We start from the raw sequence: 16,869 nt of genomic DNA on the forward strand, positions 1-16,869 counted from the left end.
TTCTTCCATAATCCTCTTAAAATAAAGGGCCACCCTTTCCCACTGCAATCCTTCCAAATTTACTAGAGAATCCCTCTGCCCACAATACACAAAAGATAAATTAAGGTCATTTCTGCCTAAACTGTCTCCTTCACAGATGGGACAGAAATGTGCCTCACCTATTCATGGGTTCTGTCCTAGTGCCCAGACCATGACAACCTGACTCTCCATCCCAGAGTCTACCCAGTTCACAAAACCCAAAAGGCAGACAAGACCATTGAAAACAAAACAACAAAAAACACAGGGTTTTATTTCCATCCCATTGGGCAGGGCTCAGCAGGGCAGGGAGCAGGCTCTCATGGAAGAAAGAGGCCTACTCTACTTGCCGGCGATGAGCGGGTTCCGTAGCACCACAATGACTGAGTCCCCGCGCAGGAACATCTTGGAGATGTAGCGGTCCTTGTTGACAGGCTTGGACTTCTTCTTGCCCTTGCCGCTCTTGGGGACCTCAGTCCACATCTCCTTCACATTCTCCAGCACCATGTTGCAGTGCCTGGTGGGGTAGGGGCGGGGAAGAGGCTGGAGTGAGAGGGGGCATTCTTAGTGCCCACCTCTGCCTGGGTGAGCCCGCCAGCAGCAGGCATCTAGGCTCCAGGGTGAGGATGGAACAGGCTGCCGGTGCCATCTCTGTCCATTCTTTTTTTGAGACAGGGTTTCTCTCTGTAGCCTTGTCTGTCCTCGAATTCACAGAGATCCACCTCCCTGTCTCCTGAGTGCTGGGATTAAAGGCACATGTCACCACTGCCAACGCTCAGCTCAGTTCTTAACTGAGGCTTCAACAAAGGCCTTGACCCCTCTCCACCTCAGTTTCCCCCTCTGAAATGGAGACAATCTATTTCACAGGGCGGATGAGAAGACTGATGAATGAATACAGCATTTCTGAAGCATCACCCTGGCAGAGTAAAGGCAACCAAAATGGCTGCACTTCTGCCATCAACTCTAAGGACTTAGGGAAGCAGCAGGAGAGAACAATTGTCCCCTCCACACCCAGAGGGTCCCAGGGCGCGGGGTTTAGGCTCCCAACACATGCACTCCAGTGCTGTGCCATCCTGTCCTCATGGAGCCAGGTAGCCATGTGTTTACATTGGATTAGCTCCTCCCAGAAATGCTTGCAAATATGAACAAAGTACAATGATAGACACATATGACTAGGTGAGTGGACATAAGGTGACTCACTACCATATATGTATGTACCATATATATATACATAAGGTAGTGATATACATATATATATATATAGCAACGAACTAGGCAGGATGGCGTATCCATGCCTGTAATCCAGCACATGGGATATACACAGAAGACAAATTTAAGTTGGGAAGTGGTGTCCGTGTCTGTCGCCGTCGCCCCCCCCCCCCCCACACTCAGGAGGTGGATCTCTGAGTTCAAGGCCAGCCTGGTCTACAGAGTAAGTTCCAGGACAGCCAGGAGTACACAGAGAAATCCTATCTCAAATAACAATTAAAAGGGGGGGGCGCACCTATTTTCTGGTTTTTTTATTTTTGATTGTTCAGGGCTGGCCTCTAACTCATGCTGAGACTAAGTGTTTGTTGCCATGTCCAGCTTACTGCCACAATGCTGCTGGTATCACCTTTCCTTCAGGCACTCAGACCCGTCCTCCCTCAGCCAGCACTCACCTGTCAAAGGCCTTCACCCGCCCCAGGAGCTTCTTGTTGTTGCGACAGTTAATGAGCACCTGTGTGTTGTTCTTGACCGACTGCGTGAGCACCGAGAGGGGGCCTGTGTTGAATTCCTCCTCCTCCCGCTTCTGCAGCTCCTCTGGGGTCATCTCACTCTTGGGTTTATTGAGGAGACTCCTGAATAGAGAGGCCATGGGTGAGATGGATGACATTGGGAGCCTGAGCGATCAAAGCCACTGTCCAGTGTCCCCTCAACCTGGCCCCAAACACCCTCCCTGGCTCAGTTTTCTCTGGAGGTGAGAGAGATCTTTCCAAGTTGGCCTGCTCCAGTTCATCAATCTCCAAACCTCTTCTACCTACTGTGTCTCTCACATCTTCACTGATGGCAGTGCCATTCAGGGGGCTCTCTAAGCTAAACCTCTACTATTAAACTAATTTCTGTTGTGGGGACAGGATCTCATTATAGCTCAGGCTAGCCTTCAACTTGTTATGTAGCTAAGGATGACCTCCAATTCTCAATTCTCCTGACTCCACCTCCCAAACTCTGAGATTACAGGGGTCCACTGTCATGCCCGGCACTGGATTCTTTTCTCAACATCTTGTTATCTGCCTTGACAACATATCCAGAACCTGGCCATTTCTATCCATGGGCTCAACTTCCATCATCTCTCTCCAGGGATCCCCACAACATCCCACCGTGTAAGCCTGGCTGGCCTGGGACTTAGACTCTCCATCTCTGCCTCAAGAGTGCTGGGATTACAGGCCTGTGCCACTAGGCCCAGTTTGTGTGGCGCTGAGGGCTGAACCCAATGCCCATAGTAGCCAAGTACTCTCTGTCCTATAACTCCAGCCCAAGTACTGCGCTTTCAGGATGTCCTTTTGAGCTAGTTACTCAACTTCTTCATTAACACTCTTGATCATCTAACACGCTGTACATACCTGTTCATTATGGTCTTCCTAACCCATTCCTTTTACAAGGCCTACTGAGATTTCTTTTTCTTCCCTTGGTGGCAAGGGTCTTTTACTCACCGTGTGTCTTAATCTATAAACAGGCTATGTAACATCTGCTCAATGAATAAACACACCAAAATTCCTCAGTAGCTTGCTACTCTGACGGTCTCTTTCGATTAGGTCAAAAAGCCACCTGTCTGATCTCTAATTTATCCTGGTTAAGTCCTTCACCATTATTATTGTTTTTTAGAGAGCCTTTCACTATTTTTAACAGAATTCCCTAAACTCCCGCCAAGCTCTTTATCCATAAGACCACTCCCATTTAAAATTACTACTACTTTCGGAAACGTCTCGCTATGAAGCCCAAGGCTGGCCACGAACTCGCAACCTCCTGCCTCAGAATCAGCCTGGGATTCTAGGCATGTACCACCAGGCTCAGCTTTCATCTTACAGTCATTTTCACAAGACTCAGTACTTAAGAGGGTCCCACGCCCGTTAGGGAACAAAGCTGTCCCCCTCCGGAACTCATGATCGTCCAAGGCCCCACGCCTGTTCTCAAACACCTCAAGAGAAAAGACACTACTTTTGTTTGAGGAACTCTGCCCCCAGCTATGAGCACCCCGCTTCAACCTTCAACTGTCCCCTTCCACCTTCCAGACCCTGCCGAAGCCCAGCCCGGTCTCACATGGTGGAGGTTTCGCTTGCAGATCACTCCCGCCGGCAGCGCGTTGCTCAGGTCTCCGGAGTAGAGCGAGAGGAGGGCGGGACTTCCGCCTCCTGCGACTCACTTCCGTCGGCGCCTGCGCACTCCACCTCAGCGGAGATGGGCGTGCCCTGTCTTCATAGTGATCAATTTGCTGCGCGCCGCCTTAGAAAATGCCTAGAGGATCTGAGGCCATTGAGGAGCACATAGGGGTCTGCGCTCAAGATTAGGAGAGGGAAATAAAGGGGGGCCTGAGTCGAGTTAGCTTCCTGTCCGACAGTCTAGGAGGACGGGGCACGCAGCGCCGTTTCCAAACACCCGCCGACTCTTGGCCTTGGGGGCGTGGTCTCTGGAGAACCAATCGACTCCCTGATTGAGCCACAGTTCCTTGATGTGTTTCTTGAGTGACATCGTAAGGGGCGTGGCTTCACGCACAGTCAGACGCAACTCATTGGCTGTTTCTCTTCCATGGGGCGGGCCTCATGGTTTCCGCGCTGCCTTTTGATTTGTACGACGTTTAGTCCAACCAATCGCAATCATCTGGCGGGACGACGCAGGCACTCTCCTTTTTTATTGGTTTTTGTAATCCACAAGGGGCGGATCTTGGCCTAAACTCAAACTAAAGTCCAGGGATTGGTTTCAGGGCTAAGCTGCCATGAGTCTCGGGAGCCGCGGGCGGCCCCGACAGCGACCCGGGGATCGGGGCCTCATGCAGCCTCCCTCTCTTTCCAAGCGCCGCCTGATACCGCGAGTGCGGCTCCTGCCTCTGCTGCTGTTTGCGCTGGCCCTGGGCTTGGCTTTCTACGTCGTCTGGAACAGCTGGCACCCTGGGGTTCAGGAGCTGTCACGGAACCGGGATCTGCGGGTGAGGTCTGGCTGGGGCCCGGACACCGTCGTTCCTCCATTTCCTTTCGTATAGACTTTCACGTTAACGTGGCTGTATGGCCCTTGCCTCTGGTGCCATCTCTTTTTCCATCATTTGAACCCATGTCCCTTTCCAACAGACTAAGGCTTCAGGCTTGTTTTGTAATAGCACTTTCTGAATATGAAGGGTCAGCATAGCAACACTGGTAAATCTGAGTTCTACGCCCCAAGCCATCTATTTAGAAGAGTCTCCATCACCCGGTTTTCGTTTTTCCCGTCAGAACTGCAGTAAGATGAACCAGATTTGCTTTGAAGACTTTTTCCTAATCTAGGGTATATCTATCCTTCAAGTCTTTGATGCATCGCCAAGAAGAGTCAGGGATCCTAGGGGGGCAACGTCGTCCCGGAAAGGGTGGGAATGGGGTTGTCTTCATTTTTCTTTTCCCCATCCCATTTCCCTACCAAGGCCGCGCTGATTGGAAGCCTTCCAGAAGCCAAGCTGCGGAGGGTGGTAGGGCAGCTGGATCCGCAGCGTCTCTGGGGAACTTTCCTGCGTCCCCTGTTGGTTGTGCGACCTCCGGGTAGTCCTGGCAATCTCCAAGTGAGAAAGGTAAAGGGTCTTATTTCCAATTCCTAAACTCCTTTCCCCAACCTTCCAGGAAATGGAACTCAGGCATCTAAGATCCCGGAACAGCCAGGAGGCAGTTCCCAAACTATACAACTCCCTCCCACCAAACGCTTACTTTATATTAGGTACAGCAATGTATTGTCTAGTGAGGTCGGAAGTAATATGATCTCCGCTATACAAATGGGGAAATTGAGGCCCAGGGGATATTCTATTGAAGTTAGAATTCAAGCTTGGCTTCAGAGTGGGTGATGAAGCATTGTTTTAGATATTGTACTTAGGATCCATCTTAGTTGGCATAGTTTTCTTAACCTCTCTGGGACTCAGTTTCCTCATCTGCAGAATGGGGACATTCACTCACATTGTTGACTTCATAGGGATCCTAGAACAGACTTGGCACATAGTGAGAGTCTTTTAAGAGGAAGTCAGAGCATGTCTTAACAGGAGAGCACTTGCTCAGAATTCACCATTGTGAGGTGGGGGTGTGGCTCAATTGGTAGAAGACTGCTGTAGTGTCCACCAGTGTAGGGCTGTGGAAGCTGCTTGCAGGAAACCCTCGGTCCAACCTCAGCACCATGGAGAGAGGCAGACAGACCCAGGGGGGGGGGAGAGAGAGAGAGAGAGAGAGAGAGAGAGAGAGAGAAGGGAGGGAGGGAAGGAGGGAGAGAGAGAGAGGAGAGAGAGAAGGGAGGGAGGGAGGGAAGGAGGGTGGAAGAGAGAGAGAGTGGGAGGAGAGAGAATGAGGGAGGAAGAGAGAGAGAGAGGAGAGAAGGAGGGAGGGAGGGAAGGAGAGAAGGAGGGAGAGATGAGAGAGAGAGAGGAGAGAGAATAAGGGAGGGAGGGAAGGAGGGAGAAAGAGAGAGAGAACACTGTCTGAGCTGGTTGTAGTGATGGCCTGGGTCTATAATCCTTCCAAGAAACAGAAGCATGATCTGGGGTCCTAGACCAGCCTCAGCTACACAGCAAGTATGTAGCCTGGACTACGTAGTGAGCCATAAATTTTGTTAGTAGCTGGGTGGTGGGTGGTGCACACCTTCAATTCCGGTACTTGGCAGACAGAAGTAGTCAGATCTCTGTGAGTTTGAGGCCAGCCTGGAGTATAAAGTGAGTTCCAGGACAAGCTCCAGAGCTACACAGCTACACAGAGAAACTCTGTCTCAGAAAACCAAAAGAAAAAAAAACAAAGAAAAAGAAGGGGGAAAAAGGTGTGGTTACCCCCCATCTGGCACGCAGCTGTTCCTCAGCAGAAGCGTTTGTTAAGGGAAACTTAACCCAAAGTGGGACTTTCTAGCCACCCAGACTGCTCTGCGTGGCTCCAGTCATAAGACCCTTCTCCCCACCTTTTCCCCAGTCCCTGTCCACCCTCCTACCTCTCTCTTGCCACTAGTTCCTAGAGGCCACGTTGCGATCCCTGTCAGCAGGCTGGCATGTGGAACTGGACCCTTTCACAGCTTCAACACCCTTGGGGCCACTGGACTTCGGGAACGTGGTGGCCACGCTTGACCCGGGAGCTGCCCGGCACCTCACCCTTGCCTGCCATTATGACTCTAAGTTCTTCCCTCCTGGGTCGCCCCCCTTTGTGGGGGCCACAGATTCAGCTGTTCCCTGTGCCCTGCTTCTGGAGCTAGTCCAGGCCTTCGATGTGATGCTGAGCAGAGTCAAGCAGCAGGTGAGAGTGGGGGAGGGTTGCCTGTCCCTAGCCCACATCCTCCCTTGCTTCTATCATTTTATCTGAGATAGGGTTTCATTAGAACGGAGCCCAAGCTAGCCTTGAACTCAGCCATTCTTCTGCATCGCCCTTCCAAGCAGTGGGGTGGCAGGTGGCCACATACCCCACTGTCACCCTTGTTTTCTCCAACCCCCACTGATATCTTTGTTTTCCAACATATGAACTGAGACACAGGATTCCCACCCCCACCAGGTCTCACGTAGGCCACACTAGCATTGAACTCAATAATGAATTTAAATTTCTGCTCCTTTTGCTTCCACCTCCTGAGTGCTGGTATTACAGTCGTACATGCATGGCCTAGTTGGGGTTTCTATTGCTGTGAAGAGACACCATGACCACGGCAACTCTTATAAAGGAAAACATTTAATTTTTCTGTAATTACAGAAAACTGGCTTACAGTTTCAGAGACTTAGTCCCTTATTATCATGGCAGGTGACACGGTGGCATGTAGGTAGACAGGCACTGGAGAAGGAGCTGAGAGTTCTACATCTTGATCTGCAGGCAACAGGAAGTGAACTATGTACTACAGTGAGTGTAGTTGGAGCACAGGAGACCTCAAAGCCCACCCCCACAGTGACACACTTCCTCCAGCAAGGCCATACCTATCCCAACAAAGCCACACCTCCACTCCCCATGGGGCCATTTTCTTTCAAACCACGCTGGGGCACCAGGACTGGAGCATTGCTATGCTAGGTCTGACTCTGTTTTGGGGACTTTGGTTAGGAAAGCAGTGGATGCTTTATACACCGCTTAATTAGCCAGACTAGTAGGCGCATGGAGGACGGTGGTGCTGAGTGTGATTTGGCTCAGGAGCTTCAGAAGAGAAGAATATAATATGCGCCTACAGATTGTTCTTGTGATATGTTGGTGAAGAATGTGGCTGCTTGGGGGCTGGAGAGATGGCTCAGTGGTTAAGAGCATTGCCTGCTCTTCCAAAGGTCCTGAGTTCAATTCCCGGCAACCGCATGGTGGCTCACAACCATCTGTAAAGAGGTCTGGTGCCCTCTCCTGGCCTGCAGACATGCACACAAACAGAATATTGTATACATAATAAATAAATAAATATTAAAAAAAATAAAAAAAATTACAATGTTAAAAAAAAAAGAATGTGGCTGCTTTTTGCCCTTGTCCAAAGAGTCTGCCCGAGGCTAAAGTGAAGACTTTTAGATTAATTCCACTGGCAGAGGAAATCTCAAAACAGCCCAGTATAGATTCTGTTGTGTGGTGACTCCTGTTGACTCTCAGGAAGATTTATAATGAAAAGGAGCAAGCTGAGCAAGTAAAAATACAAAATGTACAGATTGAGGAGAAAGGGGGGACCAGGAAATGGAATGGAACTAATTCCTGTATTCAAGGAGATAAACAGATTAAGAAATACAATAAGTGGAGTGAAATGGTTTGGTACCTTTTCTCAGTGAGGCATTCTCATCTTGCTTGCTCTGCATCTGGCTGGTAACTGTCGCTACCTTTCCTTATCCCTGAATTCTCCTAGTCTGGTTGCCCTGCCTATACGCCTGCCTGACTACTGGCCAATAAATGTTTTATTAAACTAATACAAGGACAAATCTTTACCGGGCACAAAAGCATTATCCCACAGCAAGAGTGGGGACCTCAGGGGAAAATGCCACCCAGTTAAGTTTCCAACTTGTGAGAAGGAATTAAAGAACAGTTTAGGTCCAGGTATGATGGTATACATCTTTAATCCCAGAACTCTGGAGACAGAGGCAGGCAGATCTCTGAGTTTGAGGCCAGCCTGGTCTACAGAGTGAGTTTCAGGACAGCCAAGCTTAGGCAGTGAAGGAAACCATTGAAAACAGAAAGCTGGTGAAGATGTAACTGAACAAGGGGGCCATGTCCCAGTACCAGCAAGCAGCAGAACTTGGCAGCTTCAGCCACATGGTTCTGGCTTTAGAGTCAAGAATAGAAGAAAAGTGCTAGGGAACTTTCCTCTGGGACCAAGGAAAGCTGCTGAGGCCAGGCATGTGTCAGGGGCATCCCTGCATGGAGGCCTAGAGATGCCATTGTGTGAAGCTGTGAAATTAAAGCCTGATTGCCTTAGAGATCCCAACATGTTAGAGATGCCAGAGCTGCGGGACACCTGCCAAGGGGAGCTGCTAACAGAAGGTAGAACCAGCCTGGGAGAAAGAAGTATGGTACAGTCAACAAAGCTGAAAGGGCTGGAGCTCTGAAGAGCACTTTGATATCTGACATGGTGATGCAGAGTCTGGAGCTTGCCCAGGATTTTGGTCTTGCTTTGGTCCAGTATTTCTTCCCTATATTCCCTTCCCTATGTTTTAGAATGGTAATGTATATCCTGTGCCATTATACGTTGGAAGTATGTGATCTGCTTTTTGATTTTGATTTTGAAGGATTACGGTTAAAAGATTGCATGAATCTCAGAAGAGAGTTTGAGTTTGAGCTTTAGATTTTTAAATATGTTTGAGACTGTTATAATACGGACTTTTGAAATTGGACTGAATGCATTTTTTAAAAATATTTATTTATTTATTTATTTACTTATTTATTTATTATGTATACAATATTCTGTCTGTGTGTATGCCTGGAGAGAGCCAGATCTCATTACAGATGGTTGTGAGCCACCATGTGGTTGCTGGGAATTAAACTCAGGACCTTTGGAAGAGCAGGCAATGCTCTTTACCTCTGAGCCATCTCTCCAGCCCCTGAATGCATTTTTGCAATATGATTATGGCTACAAGCCTTTGGGGGTCAAGGAGTGGAATGTGGTGGTTTGAAAGAAAATGGTCCCCCAAGAGCGGCAGTATTAGGTGTGACTTTGGAGTGTAGGTATGACACTGTTGGAGGAAGTGTGTCACTGTGAAGGTGGCCTTTGAGGTTTGCTATACTCAGGATCCTCCCAGTGTGACAGTTACTTCTGCTGCCTGCCGATCAACATATAGAACTCTCAGCTCCTTCTCCAGTACCATGTCCCTCTGCACTCCATCATGTTTCTCATCATGACAATAATGAACTTAACCTCTGAACTGTAAGCCAGCCTAAATGAAATGTTTTTCCTTTATAAGAGTTGCCGTGGACATGGTGTCTCTTCACAGCAATAGAAACTCTAAGACAATGCAACAATGTACCACCATGTCTTCTTTATGCTGAACCCAGGTATTCATGGATACTCAGTAAGTCCTCTGTCGACTGAGCTACAACCCCAGCCTGCCACAGGGATCTTTCTATGTCCTAAATGGCAGATCCTGCCCTTGTGTGTCCAGAAATCCCCCCATCCCATTCTAACTATAAGCAGAGTCCTGAGGGGTCCACGGGAGGCATACTGTTGCCCTCCCCGCCGCCCCCTCCTACCCTCCTGCCGCCCCCGTCCTTCCCTAACTCTAAGCAGAGTCTCTTTGTTGGTCTAGTAGTTTTTGTTTCTTCATTACTCCACAGTAGCCACACCCTTTCTGTGTCCCTCTAATCCACAGACTTCATTTTCACCTCGTTAGCATTTGCTGTTTGCCCTGCACAGATCATGTTTTTCTCAGATAAACCCCCTCCCCAGGGCTCTCTAACAGTCTTTTTTGTTTTTTACAAAGAAACCTTTCAGACTACCTCCAAATATCTTCCTGTCACCGTCCATGCCTTATGGCACTGACGACCCATTTTCTATAGTCACAGTGCTTTCCGTGACCGTATGGACCTGGCTTCTTCCTGATATGTCTCACTGAGTCAGAGTAAAGTCGGACATCAGTAGAATCTGTGGAATGAATGAAAGCACAAACTTTATTATATTTCTCCCTCAAAGCCCTTCTCTGGCTCCCCAGTACTCCTGTGATATAACAAAGCCAGAAATCTGTGGATCTTGCTAACTCTTCTGGTCTCCTGTCAAACCCCTCTGGCCCCAGCTTTGGTCCAGGCTGTCCTCTTGCCTGAGAACACTGTTCCCTCTTTGCCGGGCCAACCCTCACCTACTCACCCTCAGTGCAAGCATCCCTGCCTGATAGACCCAGTGGCCCCTCTAAACCAGATCACCCTGCAGCCAGCCTCCTAGGCCCTCAGAAACTAGATCTTGGAAGCATTTGTCCCAGTGCCAATCTTGCTTCATTGTACAGTTATTCCCTTGTGGGTGGGTCTGTCTGTCTAGCCCAACTGGGCTTACGTAATAACAACAAGAGCTGATTCATTCGGTTCTTACAGACCTGGATTCAAATATGATCCTGTGAATAGGACTATTACCACCATTCATAGATGAAGAACTTGAGCTAACCTCAGTGGCACAGGCCTGTAATCCCAGCTCTTCTAGACATGGAGGCCCGAGGAGCAGAAGTTCAAGGCCAGCTAGGGCTACAGAGTGCTCTCAAGGGTAGTCTAGGAAATTTGGTGAAACTCTATCTCAAAAAGTAATGAGAGGGCTGGGGGTGTAACTTAGTGGTACAGTGCATCTCCAGCAAATGGGCATCCCTAGAGCCATTCCCTAGCAGCGCAAAAACAAAACAAAAAACAGCCATTATGCTGCACACCTGTAATCCTAGATAGGGAATCAAGAGGGATGGACGTTTTAGGCCAGCTTGGGCTATATTGGACTGTCTCAAAACAAAACAAAGCTACCATATCTAACAGCCACTTAAAAGCATGGATTTGAACCCTCCTGACTCAACTTGTGACTTTTGTCACCACATTGCATAAATGAGAACACTTGATTTGTCCCATCCCAGCTGTGCAAATAGGCAGGTCATGTGGGTGGACCAATGCCAAGGGTTGGCAGTGATTTGGTTGCTTGTTTCCACAGGCAGCACCGGTGACCCTACAGCTGCTCTTCTTGGATGGGGAGGAGGCGCTGAAGGAGTGGGGACCACGGGACTCCCTTTATGGCTCCCGGCACTTAGCTCAGATCATGGAGTCTATACCACACAGCCCTGGCCCCACTAGGATCCAGGCTATTGTAAGATCCATCCCTCTGGGCTCTGGAGGAGGAGGCAGGGAGTGGGGAAGGAGGGTAGGGTCAGTAGCATCGGACAGATTAAGCAGCCTCCAGTCCTGGACTCCTTCCCCCAGGAACTCTTTGTCCTTCTTGATCTTCTGGGAGCGCCCAGTCCAATCTTCTTCAGTCACTTCCCCCGCACAGCCCGCTGGTTCCAACGACTAAGGAGCATTGGTAAGGAGGGTAGGCCAAGGCCGGGGTAGGCTGAGCACCTGACCTCTGTGTCCTCATTCAGTCTTCCCTCCCTAGCCCTGGGCTGAGAAATGAGGGCAAAAACAAACTTATCTGTGAAAGTTGAGTGTAGTGACTGTGAGACTAGCCTGGTTTCAAACCCTGGGTCTGCCTGGGCAAGACACTTCATCTCTCGATCCTCCTGCCTCTGCCATCCGAGTGCTAGGATTAAAGGCATGCGCACCACTGCCCGGCAAACCTCTATTTCTTAGATATAAAATAAGTATGGTGATAGTGCTGACGAGCATAGTTGTGAACTGGCCCTCATGGTGGTGCATGCCTGATATCTCAACACTTGCAAGGAGACTGCAAGTTGAAGGCTATCCTGGGCTACACAGTGAGTTCCATGTTAGAAGAAGCTGCCTGGTGGTGTCCACCTGTATCCCAGCACTTGGAAGGCTGGAGCAAGAGGATTGTGAATTCTAGGCAAGTCTGTATCAGCCTATATTGGTGGTGCATGCAGCACTTGGGAGGTAGCTGTAGGGCCGGAGGATAAAGGGTCATCCTCAGCTGCACACAGAGTTTGAGGCCAGCACACAGGTACGTGAAAGCCTCTCTCTACGAAAATGTCAAAATGAATAAATAATTAAAAAACTAGGGACATTGGGGTCAGCAACATGGCTCAATGGGTAAAGGTGCTTGCCTCAAAAGCTGGCAGCCAGAATCAATTCCCAGAACCCATGTAAAGGTGGAGGAAGAAAACTGACTCCACAGAGTTGTCCTCTGACCTCTACATGCACACCCTCCCAGTCACACATAGACAAAGAAGAAATGAAGAAATAGAGGCATCTACTTCCGAGGCAGAAGGAATAAAGGAGACTAGGAGAAGGAAATTGCCATGAAAAGAAACATGGTGCTGGAGAGATGGCTCAGCAGTTAGCAGCATGTGCCTATCCAGAGGACCTGGGTCCCAGCACCCACATGGGAGCTCCCAAGTGTAACTCCAGTTCTAGAGGATCTGATGACCTCTTTGGCCTCCAGAGGCACTGCATGCACGTGGTGCACACATATGTACACTGGTTTTGGGGGGATATCTCTGACTGCTGACTACTCTTGCTCTCTAATCCTGCCTCTCCAGAGAAGCGCCTTCACCGCCTGAACCTGCTGCAGTCTCATCCACAGGAAGTGATGTACTTCCAACCGGGAGAGCCCCCTGGCCCTGTGGAAGATGACCACATCCCCTTCCTCCGCAGAGGTACTTGCTGGGGCCAGGGCTACAAGGAAGCCTCCTCTCCAGGGCTAGGGTCTGCTGGCAAATGGTCAGCCTTGATTTCTTCATCTGTAAAGTGGAGAGAATGGGGGGCACGAATATGCAAATACACATTAATAATGGTTTGACTCAGAGCTGAGCCCAGTGCACAGCAAGCCACCGTGCTGCCTCTTGCATTATTCCATTTCTTCACTGATTCCTTCAGTGAGTGCTTCTACAGGTAGGTGTGGGGAGAGAGGAACTGGGTGTCCAATGAGCCCCAGATCACCTGTTCCTGTGCTCAGGAGGCAGAGGCAGGTGAATCTCTGTGAGTTTGAGGCCAGCCTGGTTCTACAGAACTAGCTCCAGGATAGCCAGATATATATAGAGAAACCCCATTTCAAGAAACAAAAAAGGGTTAGAGAGATGGCTCAGTGGTTGAGAGCACTGGCTGCTCTTCCAGAGGTCCTGGGTTCAATTCCCAGCACCCTGTCCATAGCTCACAACTGTCTGTAACTCCTGCTTAGGGATTCCAACACCTTCACTTAGACATGCATGGAGGCAAATCACCAATGTACATAAAATACAAATAAATAATTAAAGCAACAGCAACAACAAAAAACCACAATCAACCAAACAAAAAATAAAGACAGGATCTCACTAGGAAGCTGACTGTCCTGGAACTCACTTTGTAGACCAGGCTGACCTTGAATTCACAGAGACCCACCGGCTTCTGCTTCCCAAGTGCTGAGATTAAAGATGTGCACCACCATGTCTGGCTCTAATTATTAAACAGTATGTATCCTCTCTCACATTTCAAATCATTCTTTGGGATATAACTCAGGGGTGGAGCACTTGCTTAGCATGCCCAAGGTCGAGGGTTGACAAGTTTTTTGTTTTTTGTTTCTCAAGACAAGGTTTCTCATAGCTTTCGAGTCTGTTCTGGAACTAGCTCTTGTAGACAAGGCCTGCCTCTGCCTCCCAAGTGCTGGTATTAAAGGCATACTGCCCAGCAGGTTGAGAGGTTTATTTATTTGGTTTTTCGAGAGAGGGTTTTGTTGTAGTTTTGGAGGCTGTCCTGGAACTAGCTCTTGTAGACCAGGCTGGTCCTGAACTCACAGAGATCCGCCTGTTTCTGCCTTCCGAGCACTGGGATAAAGGTGTGCACCACCACCATCTGGCTGGTTGAGAGGTTTTAAAGGGCTAGCCCTATCTTCCGTGTCTGTGGGTTGAGGGGGATGCTCTGTAGCAGCTGTCTGTGGGTTGTAGTTGGTGGCTAAATCTCCTGTCTTCTCCAGGGGTCCCCGTGCTCCACCTCATCGCCACGCCCTTCCCTGCTGTGTGGCACACACCTGCTGACACCGAGGCCAACCTTCACCCGCCCACTGTGCACAACCTGAGCCGCATCCTCGCCGTGTTCCTGGCTGAGTACCTGGGACTCTAGCCTGCAGACTGATACCTTGGAAGGATCTTATACCGAGCTGGGGACATGACAGGGGCACCTTGAGCAGTGCAGGGTAGCCAGGCTCACCTCAGGTGTCTGCTACAACCATCTCAAGTTCCTGCATTTCAAGGACATGCTAGGAACACTGAGAGTATGAGACTGTCAAAGGAACAGTTTTGGCTTCTGTCCTGAAGTAAATGGACTTGTCTGGAAGGTCCCAGGGACCAAATGTGTCATGGGCTGGGACCTGGACCAGCACCACCAACCAAATGAATCCTGTGTGGCTAATGTTTTATGTCAGTTCATTAGTCAGAATGGCAGCCTTGCTACTGCATGGACCCAGTTCTGTTCTGATTCTCACATGGGCATGGGCCTGAGGACAGCAATGAAGACTCATGGGACTGAGTTTAGAGCTCCACGTTCTGCTTGACCCAGGGATTAAGGGGGAAGAAAGGCCACAGTTTCCACTGGGAAATGACATTCAATGAGTTTCCTCACTCAGAAGGTGAGATCTTCCTGGCTTAGAATGAAGTGGTTCTCGAAGTATCTCACAGTGGAACCCCTTTATGAGGAGGTATTTCAAATGAAGTTGCCTCAGATGATATTTTGGGAAGACTGGGTCTGAGACTGGGAATGGATTGAACAGACTACACCCCCTAAATCCAGTCAACCCCAGAGCACCATTTCCTTTTGTAGAATAAGCTTGCCATAGATCTGCCTGCCTCCACCTCCACTGGGATTAAAAGTACAAGGCACCATACCCAGCACTATTTTTAAAAGATCTAACTGTATAGCTCTGACTTCCCTGGAACTGTGCAGTCCTGAGTACTAGTATAACAGGTTTGTTTCTTCCTCGCTCTAGCCAGTCAAGAGTGGTTTACCAAGTCCATGTAAATAAACAGGCTTCCAAGACCCACCCCAAACCCAATGAACCAGGACCAGTCGGAATAACAACAGAGTGTGTGTCTTGGAGTTCACTCACCTTTAATCTCACCACTCAGGAGCAGAGACAGCTGGACCTCTGAGTTCAAGGCCAGCCCTATCTACAGAAAAACCGTCTAGATAAACGACCAAAACCCAAAATACAGAAATGTAATAAACATTTGTGGGAATCTCATCAACTGTATTTAGAGCACCTTATCATTAAGGCCAGTTTGGTGAATGCAGAGTTAGTTGCTTAGCAAATGTGCCTGAGGAAAACTGTAGGTGCTGGGAACCAGGTTGAAGGGCAGCTGAGTCACCTAGAACTTGCGAAGCCACCCTTTTATCTCAGTAAGATGGAGTGTTAATGAGGGTGTCATTGGTTTTCCTGGTGAACTGCAGACTTCATGGGAGCCTGAACCATAACTCAGGACATTAGAGCCAAGTGTGATGACATAGTCCACTTACGTCGGATTGGGAATTTAGTGAGACCCCATCTCAAAATGGGTTGAAAATATAGCTTAGCGCCTACAGCACCTCCCAGAATCCCCCAGTGAGGGGCTGGGGTGTGGCTCAGTGGTAGAGCCCCTGCCTAGAGTCCCCCAGTGAGGGGATAAGGGTGTGGTTCAGTGGTTGAGCACTTTCCTAGCATGTGTGGTTCTGGGCTCCATCCTCAGCACCACACACACACACACACAGCACCAGATTATGTACATGAGGTGACGTGAAATGAATTTTATGGGCCTGTGAAAAGGCTTCAGTGGGTAGAAGTATTTGGTGTATGACTGATGACCTCAGCTTGATCCCTGGAACCTACAGTGGAAGGAGAGACCTGCACATGTGTGCTGTACCATGTGTATACCTCTCCTGTTGTGGAAAATTAGTTTAAGATGTGTTACACTTGTTTATGCTGTGGAATATTTGTTTGTTGCATTCCTTTATGTTGCATTTGTTTGACTCTGTGAAGCTGTGTTACTCTGCCTGCCTATAACACCCGATTGGTCTAATAAAGAACTCTTTGGGGACCTGCCACCCAGCTCCTAAATAAATACAAGAGACTTATTCTTACTTATGAATGTCCAGCATTAGCTTGGCTTATTTCTAGCCAGCTTTTCTTAAATTAACCCACTTCTTTTACATTTTGCCTCTGGGCTTTTATCTTTCTGTATTCTATATACCTTTCTTTCCTTTTTACTTCGTGATTGTTTGTGTGGCTGGCCCCTGGCATACTGCTCTTTTTTTCTGGCTCCTTGCCCTTTCTCTTTCTTTTTCTCCTATTTATTCTCTCTGCCTGGAAGCCCCACCTATCCCTCTCTTGCCTTGCTATTGGCCATTCAGCTCTTTATTAGACCAATCAGATGTTTTATACAGGCATAGTAATACAGCTTCAGAGTTAAACAAATACAACATAAAAGAATGCAACATATCTTTGCATCATTAAACAAATGTTCCAAAAGAACTACCCACACATCTCACACACATGCAAAAAATATTGAGAATGGAAAAACCTTGTTTTTAACTTGAATTGCATCCCTGGCATATCTGTATATAAAGATGAGGAGCTGTGGAGTTCTGATGAATGACAAGTATT

The 16,869-nt window shown here is 48.7% G+C and overlaps 2 protein-coding genes across 3 annotated transcripts; one reads left to right on the plus strand and one right to left on the minus strand.

Annotated features, from left to right (window-relative positions):
• Positions 1-256: 256 nt before the first annotated feature.
• Positions 257-3,432, minus strand: Snrpd2 (small nuclear ribonucleoprotein D2 polypeptide). Its single transcript, XM_075990076.1, has 3 exons — positions 3,316-3,432; positions 1,677-1,856; positions 257-532 (listed from the first exon to the last, which is right to left on the minus strand). Coding segments are annotated over exons 1-3 (357 nt in total). The 5' UTR covers positions 3,318-3,432; the 3' UTR covers positions 257-357.
• Positions 3,433-3,928: 496 nt separating this feature from the next.
• Qpctl (glutaminyl-peptide cyclotransferase like) lies at positions 3,929-16,346 on the plus strand. 2 transcript variants are annotated; one of them, XM_075990129.1, is made up of 7 exons: positions 3,929-4,198; positions 4,664-4,807; positions 6,210-6,491; positions 11,302-11,454; positions 11,568-11,667; positions 12,803-12,919; positions 14,212-16,346. In XM_075990129.1, exons 1-7 carry the CDS (start codon positions 3,989-3,991, stop codon positions 14,355-14,357), a joined length of 1,152 nt encoding a protein of 383 aa, XP_075846244.1. In that variant the 5' UTR covers positions 3,929-3,988; the 3' UTR covers positions 14,358-16,346. The 2 variants fall into 2 exon arrangements, with proteins under 2 accessions (XP_075846244.1, XP_075846253.1); XM_075990138.1 differs by lacking the exon at positions 6,210-6,491.
• Positions 16,347-16,869: the final 523 nt, after the last annotated feature.

Source organism: Microtus pennsylvanicus, chromosome 1, assembly GCF_037038515.1.
Source record: "Microtus pennsylvanicus isolate mMicPen1 chromosome 1, mMicPen1.hap1, whole genome shotgun sequence".
NCBI classification, from domain to species: domain Eukaryota; kingdom Metazoa; phylum Chordata; class Mammalia; order Rodentia; family Cricetidae; genus Microtus; species Microtus pennsylvanicus.